At 43.7% G+C, this 17,662-nt stretch overlaps 1 protein-coding gene across 1 annotated transcript in view; it reads right to left on the bottom strand.

Moving 5' to 3' along the window:
- LOC308127026 (DENN domain-containing protein 5B-like) overlaps positions 1-17,662 on the bottom strand; it is a gene marked incomplete at its 5' end in the record, with an annotated part of 106,611 nt that overhangs the window by 28,838 nt on the left and 60,111 nt on the right. The window contains 8 exons of the mRNA XM_080491769.1: positions 563-644; positions 832-984; positions 2,708-2,839; positions 4,683-4,773; positions 4,859-5,009; positions 6,414-6,645; positions 6,959-7,540; positions 13,251-13,438. Of these exons, the coding sequence (XP_080347895.1) occupies positions 563-644; positions 832-984; positions 2,708-2,839; positions 4,683-4,773; positions 4,859-5,009; positions 6,414-6,645; positions 6,959-7,540; positions 13,251-13,438 (1,611 nt within the window). The remainder of the gene's footprint in view (positions 1-562; positions 645-831; positions 985-2,707; positions 2,840-4,682; positions 4,774-4,858; positions 5,010-6,413; positions 6,646-6,958; positions 7,541-13,250; positions 13,439-17,662) is intronic.

Genomic DNA, 17,662 nt, shown 5'->3' with positions numbered 1-17,662 from the left:
CCTCATTCCTCCTGGTCTCACTGAGACCCGCCTCCCTTCAGGAATCCAGTCCACAGTTTGCAGCCAGCGAGCAGAGCAGCAGACAGTAAAACACAGACGAGGCTTCATGGATCGGAAATCTCTGCAGGTTGGATCGGAAATTTCCGATCCGTGAATTACGTTGGTATGGGAACCCGATACCGATACTGGATCAGCTGGGCCCCATCCCTAGTGCCAACAGATGTGTATTTCCCTGAAAATAAAAAATTTTGCCAGGTCTGATGTGAATGCAGTTTTGTCACAAAAAACATGTTTGTGACAAAGAACCTTTCAATTCCTCGGAGGAATTCCAATAGAATCCTTTGTGCTTGGACCCTAATAATTCCTTGCATTCTCATAGGGTCTTCGCACTGTCAGTGTTGGGACCCTAATAATCCGAGCAGTTTCATGTATGAAAGCTGCAAGGAGCCACTACAGAGGCTCCACAGAGGTGGCCTGCAGACCTCTGGTCTAGGAACTACAGAACACTGGATTATATTACATTACAGAATATGGGCCAAACAGGTGTTGACATGTGGGATACCTGCTGACTCAGCCTGTTTCCGCTCCAGTTTCTCCTCGCGGGCCTGGTAGTGCAGTAGGTGGGACCAGAGGGCGGACTTCCCCTGAGAGGTCACAGAGTCAGAGAACCAAATTCATGACAGACACACACAACAGCTGCCAATAAGCACTTAACCTTCATCTTTAACAGAACTCCCGTCCCTGATGAAGATTGCTTTAGTATCAGTCAGAATAGCAGCACTTGTGCAGAGCTTTATGAATGTCCTGGGATATGCTTTTATTGTTTCGGACCTGTTTAATCTGCAGCCCGTGGCTCCAGATCCGCTCCAGCAGGTCACACAGGCTGGCGATCAGCGTGTTCTCCTCCAGTCCTGTGATGTTGGCCTCACCGTGGCCCAGCTCCACCGCCTCCCGGCCCATCTTCTCCACCAGCATGCGCTTCGTCTGAACACACATAGTTAGAGTAAGGATAAGGTGTGGGTTCACTCATTAAGCTCAGACAGTGGGAGGAAGATGCTCTATAATCTGAATGAAACAAACTGCCAACATGGGCCCGATATCAGACAGTTCATCATGGTGCTTTAAGGGTGCCAATGCACCATACCTAGTAAGTAAAGGCTAATATTGATGTTTCACTCGTTCATGTCACTGTCAGATTAATGCAGTGATTCTTTGGTAAGTAGGAGTTTAGTGAAATAGTAAAAGGTACTACTAAGTGGTTGCATTACAGCTGCAGCTCATATGACCACCCTGAGGTCCAGCAGCTTAAGCTGTTGTGTTTCCTAATTGGTATTTGTGGCACAAATTGGTCACTTTTTACAAAAAACAGACAGGACTACTAAATTTGAACGACATATTGCACTTTCAGAAAGTGGTCTTATTTGATACGTGCTGGGGTTTTTGGTTTTGTTCTTTTAACTGTCCTGAAAGGCACCAACAAATAAACTGTATTATCAGTATTATTTCCTAAAGTTGTTATTCAAAACATAGTTTGATAGTTTCTAGTTCATTTACTGTGATGAGTTTGGACATGCGTAACAACTGATAATGAATTAACAGCCAGTAATGAAATAAGTTTTACCATCTCGAATGCAATATATCCAATTACGTAAAAGATTGTCTACAACAACAATGAATAGAGTGCTATATAGTAGTATCCTCAATGAATATGATAATATGAAAGAAATACAACCCTGAAATGCAGCACTATCTATATAGTATTACAATGTTAGGAGCAGCTATAACATTTTTTACAGTTTAATGTAACAACTTAATAGATTATTGGTTCAGTATTATTACAATAGCGGGAGTTCTTCCTTTCCCTAATCTCCTACGTTTGGCTCATGTGGAATTATGGGGTTTTCTTTGGCAGGCCATGTTCACATCCTCCTGTTTGATCCGGATCAGTCTTCAGGGAAAAACCGTTTCGTTTGGGCAACATGAAGAAACGCCAACGAACTCTGAAATGGAAGTAAGAAGCAAACTCTGGTCCGCTTGAAATGCTAGGACTTGGTTCATTTACAATTTTTCTAGCAGGTAGGGGGAGAAGACCTGACGTAGTGCGCAATGCATTCTGGGTGATGAACAAAGAAGAAGACGCAGACGCAAAAAGAAAAAATAGGAAAATATCTCAACGGCAGACGTGGAGTAGTGAGAAAAACGTAGAGAGGCAGAAGTAGTGAGAAAAGCCGTCATTGATATCTGGTCTGAAGACTTTACACCGCGGTTGTTTGTGGCTACCCATTAGCCACGAGTTAACTAGCCTAGCCTCGCCTAGCCACCATGGGCTAAAGCAGAAGAAGACTTCGGGTTTTGGTCCGGACCAATCAGTAAGCCATGTTTCTTCTTTACTTTCTCTCTGCTCAGTGTTTGCTTCGGGGGACAGCGCCCCCAAAGCTCTTGTAATTGTGTGACATTTTCCAGGCGGTTTGGTCTCAGAAGTGAATGTGAACGCCACCTGAACCAAATGAAGGTGCGAAATGTCTTGGCTCCCCTCCCAGGGGAACCAAGTCCCAAACTATCCCAATGTGAAAAGCCCCTAACGATGCTTTGATATGACTCTTGTATTTGGTGCGACAGTAGTTTTGAAATTAATAATGTCTGAATTATCCAGTTACACTATTGACAAACTATTCCATCTTGGGTTGTTCCAGCTGTGTTTCTTTACCTTCATGCGACACTCCTTAAGCAGCCCCTCCACGAATTTCCAGTTGGTCTGAGCGATGACCGCCGGGGACAAGTCGGAAAGCTTGGGCTGTCGTAAGCTCTTGCCCAGGCTGCGGGCTTCCTGCATGTACTTCTGAAGGTCACACAGAGAACAGCTGTCAGTTGAAAGTTTTCTTTCTGGATGATGAAGTTTTGTACGATAGGGAACTGAAAGGAAGGAGATTTGTGTGAGCTAAACAAGATGGGCGTGGCACAAGAGGGTCGTACAGAAATGTTTGTCAGTGCCAGAGATCTTTGTTTCATATACACTACCAGTCAAAACTTAAGATACACCTTCTCATTCAAGGTTTTTTCTAGTTTTTTATGATTAAAATTGTAGATTCTCACTGAAGGCATCAAAACTTCAAAAGAGTAACCGTCTGTATTGATTACCGCTTTACACACCCTTTGCATTCCCTCCTTAAACGTCATGATGGAGTCACCTGAAATGGTTTTCCAACAGTCTTGAAGGAGTTCCTAGAGTTGCTGAGTCCTTGTTGGCCCTTTTGCCTTCACGTTATGGTTCATCCTATCCCAAAGCATCTCCATTGGTTTGGTCAGGTGAGTGTGGAGCCAGCTCATCTGGCAGCACGCCATCACTCTCCTTGGTTGAATAGCCCTCACACAGGAGGTGTGTGTGGGGTCACTGTCCACTTGAAAAACAAATGATGGTCCAACTAAATGCAAAGTGGATGTGATGGCATGTCGCAGTGGGATGCTGGTTCAAACAGTGTCACCAGCAAAGCCCCCCCCCGACACCATCACCTCCCCGGTTCATGGTGGCAACCATACCCGTAGAAACCATCTGTTCATTCTTTCTGTGTCACAGAAAGACACAGAGGGTGGAACCCAAAGATCTCAAATCTGGATTCATCAGACCAAAGCACACATTTCCACTCGTCTAAAGTTCCTTCTGTGTTTTGGCCCAAACGATTCCTGTCTGCTTGTTGCTTCTCCTGATCCTTAGTTGTGGATTCCAAGCAACTATTTGACTAGAAAGGCCTGATTCACACGGTCTCCTCTGAACAGTCTCAACTAGAACTATGTGTGGAAAATATCTCAGCTTTAATCTGAGGTGCTGTTAACTTGTCATTTCTGAGGCTGGCGACTCGCCTGTACTGATCCTCAGCAGCAGAATGACTCTGGCTCTTTCTTTCCTGGTGTGAGCCCCAACTGAGACCGTTTCCTTGAAGCACTTGAGGACATATTCAAAGTTCTTTCGACTTTCTGGACTGACTGAACTTCAGTTCTTGAAGAAATGATTGACTGTGGTTGAGAAAAAACCTTGAATGAGTGAGTGTTTCCAAACCTTTGACTGGGAGTGTATATACACAAGTCAGAGCTCCGATTCTAGTTACTCCCCATTAAAAGTGTGTGTGTGTGTGTGTGTGTGTGTGTGTGTGTGTGTGTGTGTGTGTGTGTGTGTGTGTGTGTGTGTGTGTGTGTGTGTGTGTGTGTGTGTGTGTGTGTGTGTGTGTGTGTGTGTGTGTGTGTGTGTGTGTGTGTGTGAGAAGGGGGGTGCAGTCCACAGCACATTCAGATCCTGCACATACCAGACAAGATGCAGAGGCTGATTTTTTAGGAGGTTTGATAGGCGGAGGGGACGTATTGTCCCACTCCCAGAATGCCATGGAGTTCTGCAGCACCTGACAGCCCTCCACCTGCTAAAGGAGGAGGAGCAGGGCCATCCCACCGCCAAGCATGGTGGCATGAGCACCAGGAGAGGAGAAAGGAAAGGGAAAAGAAACTAAGCAGAATGAGATGGCAGCAAACAGGAAGTGTGAACAGAGGAGGTCAAACCAAACAAAGAGCTGACTTCAGTAACAGAGAGAGAAAAAGAGACAGAAATATATGAAGCCCTGCGATCTTTAGGGGACACAGGAGGACAGGTGGCCTCCATGAGGGCAGGGATGGGTGGTTGTTTAGGAGCTTTCTACCTCCTTGAGGTCGTTGTCCAGGGTCAGGCGCTCTGTTTGCTGGCGGTGGCGCTCTTTCCTCCGCTGAGCGGCTGCAGTCCTGTAGGACCACCTGCAGACCGGAGGAGGGAGCAACCAGTCACATTGATGAGAGGGCATGACTCGTGGGGAAATTCCAAAGGTGGAGGCTGACTCACTTGTTACTGGTTGGCCCAGTGTTCAGCACATCAGCTTGAAGTTTGGGGAAGAACCCTCGCTCATATTTGCCCTGACCGATTTTCATGTCCAGCAGGTGTGGGAGGACGGCTGTGTGGTCGATCTTCATGAGCCGCTGCTCGATGGCCCGGGCTGCAGTGAAGAGGACAGTGTCAGCTCCTCACCATGCAGTGGAAACACACTATTGCTACTCTTAAACCATTTCTGTTTAATCAAGCTTAGTCTTGACTGGGTCGGGTCAGTGTTGCTGTAGGTTTAGACTGCTCAGGACTTCTCTCTCTCATCACTCCATATTTAGGCGCTTGTCTCCCTGGTATCTTTGGTTCAGTGTTTCCTCTGGGATTTTCTTTCAGCAGCGGATCTGGAGTTTCCTTATCCTAATACTTGAAGCATTTGGAGTGACGCAGTGACGTGGCTCTACTGGCTCCCTGACAATGGAAAAACAACCAGTTCTTTGGCAGTGTACATTTAAGAACTGGCTCTGGCACCGGCCCTGAACTAGAACCTGGTTCTTTTTGGTGGAAAAGCCCAAACAGACACCTCATGAATGATTTCTCCCTCTGGGGGCTTCAGCTGCTGTAACGTCACACAGGAAATGACTTACAGAGGCACTTCAACATCTATCTGCCGCTCTGCTTCTCCTTAAATTGCCTGAGTCAGGTTGAGCTCGTTAAATTATTTGCAGACAACTGTTATCAGAAAAAAACATTTTTGCATTATGGTTTTTACCAATGATATTCTCTACAGATATGGTGTCATAACAGAAAGGTTTTATTGGACTTTGCCATGACACTCCTTTATGTGTATGAATGTTTTTATATATCAAAAGAAACTTGGGATAATTATTAGGTCATTGGTCATTTTATTACTTCGTATAATAAGAAACCCTAACAATACATACTTGAACAACTGTAAATAATCAATTTTGACACATTCGCTTTAAGTGTTTCTCAGTTCAAGTACAATTTATCCTCCTGCCATTACTCCTCTCAACATTACAGCCTCCGACCGTGGGATGAAATATTGATTCTGACCTCCTGCATTACACCGGACATTCAACACCAATTCAAAGCTCAACAAAGACCAATCGAGAGTGAGTGAGTGAGTGAGTGAGTGAGTGAGCGAGCGAGTGAGTGAGTGAGTGAGTGAGTGAGTGAGTGAGTGAGTGAGTGAGTGAGTGAGTGAGTGAGTGAGTGAGTGAGTGAGTGAGTGAGTGAGTGAGTGAGTGAGCGAGTGCTGTGCGGTAAGAAGGAAAGAGAAATGGGTATTTCCCATTACAGGGGAGAGATGCTATGCTCTCAGATAATAAATGAAAAGTGAGAAAAGGAGGTGGAGGAAGAAGGAAAGGTGGATGCTGAGTGTTTGTGGTTTCAGTGCGAGCTCGTCTGACTTCGAATAATGGACGACTGACATGATGCAAGCGCAACATATGTAAAATATAACGATCGACAAGACTGCCACCTAAAACTAAACTTCTTCCAGGCTTTTCTAATCACATTTCAAAATACAAATTCCATTGATGCAGGGCGACCTTACCAGACTCCTTCAGTATGGAGCACCTCTGGTAGTTGGAGGATCGGTGGCTGGGAGCACGGACATTGTAAAGACGTGCTTTGTCAATGCGAGCGTCAAAGACGCGCAGCAGTGGCTCCTTCTCCTCCCACTGGGACATAATCTTGTTGTCGATGAAGGTGGCAAACATTTGGGTCTCGATGAAATGGGACAGGAAGGGAAGGTAGGGCTCTGGCTGATCTGACAGGAAGGAAGCCTGAACCATACAAAAATAAAAGTTCAATCAGAGATTGCAGGATGTACGTCAACAAGCCCCAGCAGAATCCAGCCCAGGCTCCAGATCTGCTGGTCATCCTAACATCACTCTGGGGGATTCCTGTTTGCCAGCAACAAAAGATATTTTACATTTCATGAGGGAACTTCTGATTTATTTCGTAACTTGATGGAGCTTCCTTCAAAAATGTACTTTTAACTCTTTTGCTAGTAAAACACCAGATGCAAAACAACGACGACTGAAACAAGCCAAGACACTTGGAAGATTGTTATTTTAGGATGTTTGTGTGTCTCACCTTGTCAAAGTTGTGCATTTGCTCCCTGTTGGTGAGCCAGGACTCCAGGTCGTTGGCGCTCTGAATGACGAACGCTTCGTAATCAGCAAACATGGTGGTGAAGCGGCTGGCGAACACCTCCCTCAGCTGGACATTCAGCTTACTGTTTCTCAGCTCCTCCTCTTCGGCTGCCGTGCGCCTGCTCGGCCCCTCGGAGCCCCGGGCCATGACCCCGGCTCTGAGGGCGTCCACGCGAGCCACCGTCACCCCGGTGCGTTTGGTGAGAGCCTGCAGCCTCTCCAGGGTGGCGTTACCCTGCAACAGCTCCAGCACCGCCAGTTCCTCTCCTGCCAGGTTCCCGTTGCAGCCGTCGTCCTCCAGCTGGCGGAGGGCCAGAGCAGGCTTGCGCTCCCTGCCCGGAGTGCACGGGGCGCCGCCAGGAGAAGGACGGGTGTGTGGGGGTGCTCCTGAACCGGCGGAGATGCCAAAGCTCAGCAGCACGTCGCTGAGCTCCTGGATGAACTCCGTCTTGTTGGGGAACTGAGGGAAGTCCTCGGGAAGCTCGATGAAGTGGTTGTCAACATCCACAAAGCACAGATTGGCCTGAAACAGAGACAGATAGAAACGTTACACTGTGCTGGGAGATGCAACATTTCTGCTCACAAAATAAAAGCTTTCCAACACCAACAGATGGTAACGATAAAGTTTTAGTGTTGGTGGTTTGATCAGGGCTGGGGCAAGTGTGTGACTGGTGATTGATAATAACATATTCTCAGAGATTAACCTTAATCTGCCATAATGGAGTTAGTATCACACTCTCACCTGGGATTAAGGCAAAGCCTGTGTGTGTGTGTGTGTGTGTGTGTGTGTGTGTGTGTGTGTGTGTGTGTGTGTGTGTGTGTGTGTGTGTGTGTGTGTGTGTGTGTGTGTGTGTGTGTGTGTGTGTGATAATTTCCAGTTGTTGACCTCCAAATGACAGCTGTACAAAGGTGTTGATGGCCGACAGTTTGTAAAGGTATTTCCTCAAATAGAAAATAAAATATAAAGAATGACACATCGGCATAAAATACCACACAGCATTCAAGCAGACATTCAAAGAGTAAGTTATTTAAGCAGAGCAAAATTAGTAGAAAAGCACAACAGAAGTTCAATCCATTTGCCATGAACGTTACAAAGGACCACATTACTGTTGATCCGATGGGAATGGAAAATAAGAGTAGACTGACTGGGTGGTGCGGCGAAAACAACCTCCTGCCTCTGAACATCGATGGGGACTGTGTGGAGAGGGTGGCTGACTTCCATTTCCTGTGAATCCACATCGATGAGGACATGACCTGGATGTGAACACCACTGGGCTGCTCCAGAAAGCCCAGCACAGACTGCACCTCCTGAGGGTGCTGGGAGAGAGCAACACCCCACAGAGACTGCTGGTGTCCCTCTACCAGAGGGCCATCCAGAGCATCCTGATGACGTACTGCTTTAATGTGCGCTCCAGGGGGTCATCAGAATGGCTCAGAAAATCATCGGCCCTCTCCAAACACTAGAAATACTGTACAGCTCCCACTACCTCCAAAAGTACACAATATTCTCAGAAACAGCTCATAATCTGGGAATTCCCTGTTTGAACTGCTGCCATCAGGCAAATGATCCACGGCCATTAAAACCAGAACAAACAGACTCAAACACAGTTTTTACTTCACTTCACTTCACTTTACTTGAAAAAACACAACTAATATTGTATAAGGGACCAGTGCAATGGAATGTACTCTTGTGTGTCGATGAGTATCCTCTCTCTCTCTCTCTCTCTCTCTCTCTCTCTCTCTCTCTCTCTCTCTCTCTCTCTCTCTCTCTCTCTCTCTCTCTCTCTCTCTCTCTCTCTCTCTCTCTCTCTCTCTCTCTCTCTCTCTCTCTCTCTCTCTCTCTCTCTCTCTCTCTCTCTCTCTCTCTCTCTCTCTCTCTCTCTCTCTCTCTCTCTCTCTCTCTCTCTCTCTCTCTCTCTCTCTCTCTCTCTCTCTCTCTCTCAGCAAATATTATTGGCGTAGTGTGTAAAATCGAATAAGTATTAGATCAAAATTCACTCAACTTATTCTATAACTCCCTCATTCTTCCATATCTGAGTTATGGTGTGGAAATAATAGATTGATAATAATTATAAACGTTGATGACAGCTGCCCATGAATGAGTTGCCCGTTCACCGCTGTGGGCGGGGAGGCGGCTGTTGTTTAGCTGCTTTGTGTGTCTTTACAAAACATATGGTATTAGTCCAACGAGCTTTTTGTGTCTTTATGTGTAAAAATATATTACTATTCATCCTAGGTCACTGAAATGTTACAAATAATTCACGTCTAAATGGGAGTCGTCTATCTGGGAAAAATACACTTGTCTATCTGGGAATCGTCTATCTGGGAATCGTCTATCTGGGAATCGTCTATCTGGGATGACACCATTGTTGCATCACGGAGCTGATCAGTGCAATGCATTATGAGAGTTGGGTTTAGAAGTGTTTCAAATATCTTTATTTTGGGTTGTATTGGGCTTATTAGTGTTGGTAATGATTGTGTTGTGTGGTGTTTTTGTTGCATAGTTCGTATCGTCAGTTTAGTTTAATATTTGGAAGTTGGCAACCAGGAGTGAAGAGGGTTTTGTGTGTCATGTCCTCCTGCCATGGCATTCCACTTCCAAGTGTGTCAAAATAAAAGCCTCTGCTGATTCCAATTGGTATCAATGGAAAAGCCAATTGTAATTTGCCAATGCTACGCACCGCACGCCGTTGGTGTCGACATTGGTATTCTGCTAATGCAACGCACTGCCAAGCCAACCCTGGTGCTCATGGCACTGAGCAGATCCAGTCCTCAGCTCCAGGGGAATCTTTCACCAGCCATTACTTGCTATCAGTAAAATATTATACATACATTTATTTTCAGCGTCATTCATAGTTTCTGGTGTTAATACAAGGTTTCAAACAAGGGAAAAGCCCAGATTTCATTTTAAGACTTCAAATAAATTTCCCAAAAGATCTAGACACAATTACACGAGAAAAGATTATTTATTTATTTATTTAAGGAAAAAGTATTCCACAGTGGAGTACGAAGGAGACAAAGTCTTCAAATGGTTGGTGACATGTCAACTCAACACAAAGAAAGAAAGCTCCAATTTTGCCTGAAAGGGAGTGGGAGAAGAAAACGTTTTTAATCCCACCCCCATTTTCAATTAATATTCTCTATAATGAGCTTCACTGGTACATCTTCCATTTTTAGATAAACTATGGACTCAAAGACAGATTTGGTAATCATCTATACAACAATATTAATAAATCACACAGCAAAAAATAAATAAAACATACCAGCAATTGCAATAAACAATATACCAACGATGGTGCATGTACAGAGTACTCTCTCTATATTGTGGCCAGACCTGATGTTTATATAACCGTTTAAATCTGTGAATAGATTGACACTGCTGGATTTGTAATCCCAGTTTGTTCCAAAGTTTTAGTCCACATACAGTCACTGTCAGGAAGGGTTGAATCGTCAGTAAAATCAGCAGTATGGGGAGAGACAAGGAATGGGGTATAGAACAGAGAGAGGGGTCAGGGGTCAGGGGTCAGGAGAGGCCAAGCCATGGAAGAAACCAAAGGGTCAGGCCAGGCTATTGGACAGATGGACAGGTGGACAGATGGACAGGTGGACAGATGGACAGATGACAGATGGACGCGCTACTCGGGTGGATCACAGCGGCCGAGCAAGAGCAGTGAGGGGAAGGAGATTTAACGAGAAGGTAGTTTTAACAGTAAATACAACTAGAAGCTAATGCATGCTGAGCCTATAAGTTTTAGAGTGAAAAGTATTATTAAGTATTAGATTTTAAATTTAGATTTGTGTGGTGTTTAATGAGAATAATGTCCTCACAAGTTCAATATGTGTCCTGTTGCGGTGAAAAGATAGAGGCGACTAACATTCCAACATCTACACACACAGTGAAGAAAGGAAGTGGTAAGAAAGAGGAAATAGGAGATTTGAATGTTTTAACATTTGGAGGTTTAGAAATGTGATGTTTGACATGAGATAGAGACCGCTGCCAAGCGGCAGAACCCCAGACCACAGTTAAGTAGCCCGGACCCCCCACCCTAGGCACCGCCCCACTGTTCCCTATTGTGGAGTGAAGTAAGGTGAGGCAAGGTAGGGAGGGTTCTGAGGGAGGGGGTCCCCCCGTCGCTAGGACCTTGGCCCAGCTGGACCCCCCGCGCTGCCCCACCCCACCCCCAAGCGGCCGGCTTAGGACCCGGGGAACAACACCACCACCCCCCCCGACAAGGCGCCGTAAGAGGAACCGGACAAGAAGCCCCCACCCCACCCAAGGCCGGACAGTGGGGTGTCTAGGACCCGCAGGGCCCAGTGGGGGGCCCGGCTGGAAGCCAGATCATTTTTCTTTTTACAGGCATTAATTATTCCTTTTGTCAGCCAAGGGCTTTTTATGTGTTTTTTCTTGATGCAATATTCCCTCATTGGACAGAGTTTATTGTGCAGAAAAGAAATGATAGCTAGAAATATATTGTACGCACTGTTCACATTTGGTTGTCTGTAAACCAGAGTCTAATCCTGAAGCGCTAAGCTGTTGTTCAGGGCACTGATACCATCTTCAGTTAATGTTCTTTTAGAAGAAAATGTCATGGTGTCTTTCATTTCCCTGAGATTACAGTCATACAGAGTAAAGACGGGTAAGTGGTCAGTAATATCACATATCAATAGGCCACTGGTGATTTCATTTCCCATAATATTAGTAAAGATGTTGTCAATGATTGTGGCACTATGACACGTTATTCTACTTGCTAATTGTTGGATAAAGAGACAAACTGGACATTATGTTGGTAAAGTCATCAATACTTTTCAGTTTAGTTGGATTTAACAAGTCAATGTTAAAGTCACCACAGACAAATAATGTTTTTTTGTTCACCGTAGAAAACACCTGGTGTCCGCTATAGTAACAATAACAACAACAACAACAACAACAACAATAACAATAACAATAACAATAACAACAACAAGCCCATTTTGTCACATCGCCACATAAGGAATCGAAGGAGTTTTTATGTCCTCGAACTCCTCCGGTCTGTGTCGGGCTTCTCCTCAGTGTATATATGGATGTTTTTTTAATTTTGGTGTTTGGTTCATTCAGTATCATCACAATGTAGTATTTTGTCGTCCACAATGCATTATGCACCATTTAAGGTCTATTTCTTCTAAATGTCCGGGTGTTTGTGGGGAACGAAACCTAGATTTTTTGCTCCATGTATTTTTTTTTAAATATATATTTTAGGGATGTCCTGATCAGGTCGGTAGATATCGGATCGGGGCCGATATTAGTGATTTGTTAGTGATCGGGGATCAGCAAATCCAGCCGATCACCCCGCTGATCTAAAAAAAAAAAAAAAAACGCGGTCCGCTACGTCACCTAATAACCAGAACAATCAGGGACTAGATCGGGTGGAGCTGCAGAAGCTAGAAGCAGGCGGAGCGGGGCCATAGACCTATAAAACTAGAGTTATATATAGTGGATTATGTGTTTGTGTGTAGGAGTCTACTTCTAAATTCTATGTGGTCTGTCTTCTTCTGTGTTTTTATTGTGTTTGGTGAGTCACAGCGCCCCTAAAGGCCTGGCATGTGTACTACATGCCCTGAAGCCTCGTGTTGAGCCGTGTTCATAGTGAGGTGTGGACGGAGGTTTGTTGGGAGAAGACCAGGGAGGACAAAGATCGTTTTTTCGTTGTGTGGATGTTCCTCAGTTTACAACAACAACTAAAGAGAAAGAGAAGAATTTTGATTCAATAAGTGAGTTTTACAATAAGTTCTAGGTAAACGAAGCTTCTGCCAATAGTGCTTTTAGCTTCAGACATCTTAGTTCCTCCAATAATACACTGTTGAGTATCTTTGCAATAGTAATGTGAGTATCGGATCGGGAAAGTATCGGTATCGGCCGATACTCCATTCTGAAAAATCGGATCGGTATCGGGGGCAAAAAAGTGTGATGGGGACGTCCCTACTATATTTACTTGATTTTATGACTGTATAGTAATAACAAAAACAATATTCTGGACCTGCACTGGTTGCTGCCCAAATGCTTCAAGCACTAAGACAAGTCCCGGCCCCCGCTCGGACAGCTGAAAGAAATCCTTGAGGAAACACCTCAATCACTACTTTTTGTTGACTGAGCTCAAAGAGTATTAATCATCTTTGTAATAGTAACTTGGATAAAACTGAAGCTGGATTAGCTGGTTCTCACTGTTACACTGGACTTAAGAAAGCACGGGCTGTACCTCCTGGGGAAGCTCCAGGTTTGAGCGGTCCGCCCCTTCTTTGGGCTGCAGGCCCATCAGGTAAGGAACGGGAGCATCCAGGAAGTGCAGGAGGGAGGCCGGCAGGATGGGAACATAGACGTGCTGCCACTGGAAGGGAAACAGCAGCGTGGTGATGCCCTCTGCCACCGTCATGAGCCGCTGGTAGTCTAAGAAGCAAGTGGAGAGGCAGAATCAGCACCAGGTGACCAAGGTACTTTTACACTGACTGGTTCATTAAATGTCAAATATAGCAAACATGACAACTCTGTGAAGTGGGCCGTATGATTTGAAACCAGGGAAACTTCCATTTGAAGGTGATGTGTTACTCTATCCTGCCAAATTCTCACCAAAGTAAAGGTTTCGGTTCATTCATGAGTCCACCAAGCAGGCTTCGTCTTCATGGCAGGACAGCATTTCAGTATTTACATTTTAACTTCATTTCACAACATTCTACTCCTCTCTCCCATGTATTGCAGCAGGTAATGTTTGTGCAAGAACCAAGCCTACAATACAATAATAGAGGCATTTTACCAATTAAAAAACATGACACACGCTTGGATACTTGCATACAGGTCCAAGCTGTTCTAGACACAGCGGATTTTTACTATGAGGGAGGATATAAAGCCACCAAATCCTTGAATAGACGCATTAAGAAACAACAAGCATTAAGTAATATACATAAAACAAGAGACCCCATAACCAATAAAGTCCTATATGAACTGAAAGAAATAGAAAAGGTGTTTGAGGACTATTACACTACAGTGTATACACACAGCTTCCCTCAACCGGTTTAAACCAGAACACAATGCTCTGACTTCAGGAATAACAGTAGAAGAAAAACAAAAAGGCAATCAGGCTAAATCAGGGGAATCACTGGGACCACCATCACCTTTTATAAAAGTGCTTTAAAGAGGACTCGATCCCAATTCTATACGAGTCATTTAACTCTAGTCTCAGGACAGACAAGACCCCCCCCCCCCCCCCCCTCCCCCTCATGGAAAGAAACTATCATAGCTGCTATTCTGAAGGAAGCAAGGGACAAAGAATACTGCACCAACTCAGACCAATATGGGTACTGGATGGTAAATAGTAAATGGACTTCACAGATATAGTGTCTCTCAGCTGCATGAGCCCCAAAGCTCTGGACATAGCTCATCACATTCACCCATTCACTCACACATTCACACACCAATGGAGACTGCAGCCATGCAAGGCGTTGTCACTCCCATTGGGAGCAGTTTGAGGTTCAGTGTCTTGCTCAAGGACACTTTGGCAGTAGATGGAGATGGGAATCAAACCTGCAACATTACAGTTGGGAGACGACCGCTCTACCAATGTAGATTATAAGATTTATACCTCTATAATATCCAAGAGATTACAAAATGTATCAAAAGGGATTTATTAAAGAAAGACAAACACAAGATAACATATCATAGAGTATATAGATATATATACATAGTTTATATATACAAAGGACCGGAGATTCTAGTTAATATAGATGCAGAAAAAGTATTCGATAGTGTGAATTGGTCGTTTCTTTATAGTCTTAGGAAAATGTGGATTTAATGAGGAATGAGTGAAGTGTATTAGATGAATAGGAACCAACATCAAGGATAAAATAAATGGCAATTTGACAGGATTCAGTTTAGAGACGAGGCGGCGTCTGTTTATCACAAAGCATTTTTGCATTGTTTGTCGAACCACTCGCCCAGATGACCAGGCAAGAAAAGAACATAAAAGGAGTGATGATCAGAGGAGGAAAACATAAAGTAGGACTATATGTCACTGATGACATATTAATCTTTTTAATCCCCAAATGAAACTTTCCCAAAAACAATGAAACTATTGTGGATCTATGGAAACGACTCAGGACATAAAATGAATGTAGTAAAAGCACAGATTCTATTAATGAATTATTCCCCAGAACAGGAGATCAGAGAAACATACAAGCTCATGTGGAATGAGAAACCAATCTAATATTTGGGAGTCAATATTACAAAAAGAATAGATAAACTGTACGAAGCAAATTACAGCGAAATAAATCAAAACATCAGGAAAGACTTGGAGAGACGGTCAGTTGGCTGCTTGGATCTCAGCTCCAGGATAGAAATAATAAATAGGAATATTTTCCCGAGGCTTCTAAATCTCTTTAATCCCGACCAGTGATGATTCCACAAAAACTATTGATAGAATGGGACGACAGGATATCGAGGTTTATCTGGGAGGAAAGAAACCCAGGATCAGATTCAAAACTCTGCAGTTCTCAAAAGATAAAGGAGGACGGGCACTACCCGTCTTCAAAGAATATTTCTACGCTGCACAAATGGAGCCCTGATATACTGGTGCATGAGGGGAAACCCAGCAACATGGGAAAGTTTAGAAATAAATATGAAACACAAAGAAGAATAGAATTTAATAGCAGACTGAGGCTTAATGGATCATTTAGATAATCAAGTAAACCTATGATCAAAACTTCAACTGACATACAGAAGACAGTGGTGGAGAAATCTAAGTTAGAGGGAGAGAGACAGACTTTGTGTTGGTTTGTGTTCCAGGATCCAGGATTTCTACCTGCTCCTCATGATGAAGCGTCACAGCAACGGGCAGATAAAGGTTCTACCTCAATGTGGACCAGGACTGAACCAGGCCAGCTGCAGAGCTCTGAGAAACTACAGCAGGAAACATGATCACTATCATCGTCATTTCAGCTCTATACAAAGGTTTAAAGTCCCACAAGAAATACTTCATCTCTCTATATCAAAGAGGAATGGGAGAAGGAGCTTGGAGAACACACCTCAGAGGAAGAATGTATTGTTACGTGTAAAACACAGTGAACGTCCTCGAGCTCCAGGACCTGGAGAGAATCTACCTGGAAACATGGGATTAGATATTTTATTACTGCTAAAACCAAGAGGGGAATGACCTCAACCCAGCAGCCATGCTGGAGATCATGAGGGGAGATGGATGGAGACCACATATATGTCTATCACACACATATATGTCTACCACACACATATATGTCTACCACACACATATATGCCTCCCTACTTTTGTAGTTATGTGACACAGAAAGCCAGAAATAACTACAGTCTGCAGTCCAAAGACAGTTTGTATTCACGGTTCCACCGTACAAACTGGGTGAAGCCTTCATGTGTTCTGCTCCGTACTCATGGGATGTTTTACAGAAAGACTTTAAACTCACAGAGCTGCTCTCACTGGGAAGGTTTAGGGCCTTTTACACCTCCTGGAAACAAAAGATTCACCTTGTCCTTGTTTTAACTATTTGGTGGCTTTATAGTTTTATCTTTCATGTGATTTTACTTTTTGATTGTTTTTCATGTACTTGTCTCTTTGCTATTTATATGTTTTAAGAACATTTCAGTATTATTTCGATAGAGTATTCTGAGGGTGGTGGCTCGCAGCAACATATTGAAAAAAAAAAAAGAACTTTGAACTAGTTAATTTTTGGAACTGGACCCCTGAACTCCCCAGCACTGTCCCTGAAAGACCGGGCTCCCCCATAGCACCAGCAGAATAATAAATACTGTGGATACCCTGCCTGATTCGGTCCTTACTCCCGCCAACATTTTTTAGGATGACTCAGTTAAAGTTAAAAAACATTTCAGCTCTCCCACTATTCATGGATTGCACAAATATTCGTCTCTTTAAAGCAGATAAAGACGCCACACTCCCATCTATAGTCGTGTGAAAGAATCAGGACACTCTACGAAAGCCTACATGCTTTTTATTCCGTTTACTTCTTTTTTACATATTTGGACAACTACTGAATATTTAGAATAATAGAAATAACCAGTGGCGGCAGGTGGTAAATTTCTTAGGTGGGTCTCTTCATTATTATTCAATTTCAGCCAAAGTTAACTTTATTTAAATACAGTGCGTTTCTAAACCACATTACGATTAATCCATTTTTAGATTGAGAGGGGCCCCCAGTGATGAAAATGATTGTACTTTTAAACAGCTAGTGAATAGAGAGCACTTAACAAGTATGTTAATAAAAGATTCTGAACAAATATAAGCAGATTCTTCATTAGTCCCTTTTAGAAAATGTGTTTTGGGGCGTGACAGTCTGCGATTAGGAAAAACTACAGAAATAGCAGGTATATTTTCACACAACACATCAATCCATCTTTCAAAGCATTCTAAAATACCTCAGAAAAAGAACTGCAAAATAAAAGGTGTCTTTTTTAAGCTTAGATTTTCAGTCAACACATCTAAGCAATTATCAATAAACCTGGACACACTTGCACTTCTGCTCAGGGCGGCAAGAGAGAGAGAGAGAGGGAAATCAAGAAATCCTCTCTTATGGAAAATTATCTGTAGAAAATGAAGAGAATATAATTCAGGGCCATTGTTAGTTTGTTGGCATGAAC

The sequence above is a fragment of the Lipophrys pholis genome (assembly GCF_963383615.2).
Source record: "Lipophrys pholis genome assembly, chromosome: 22".
NCBI classification, from domain to species: domain Eukaryota; kingdom Metazoa; phylum Chordata; class Actinopteri; order Blenniiformes; family Blenniidae; genus Lipophrys; species Lipophrys pholis.
Note: the sequence above shows the minus strand (reverse complement) of the source record. Positions and strands in the feature narration are given on the sequence as shown.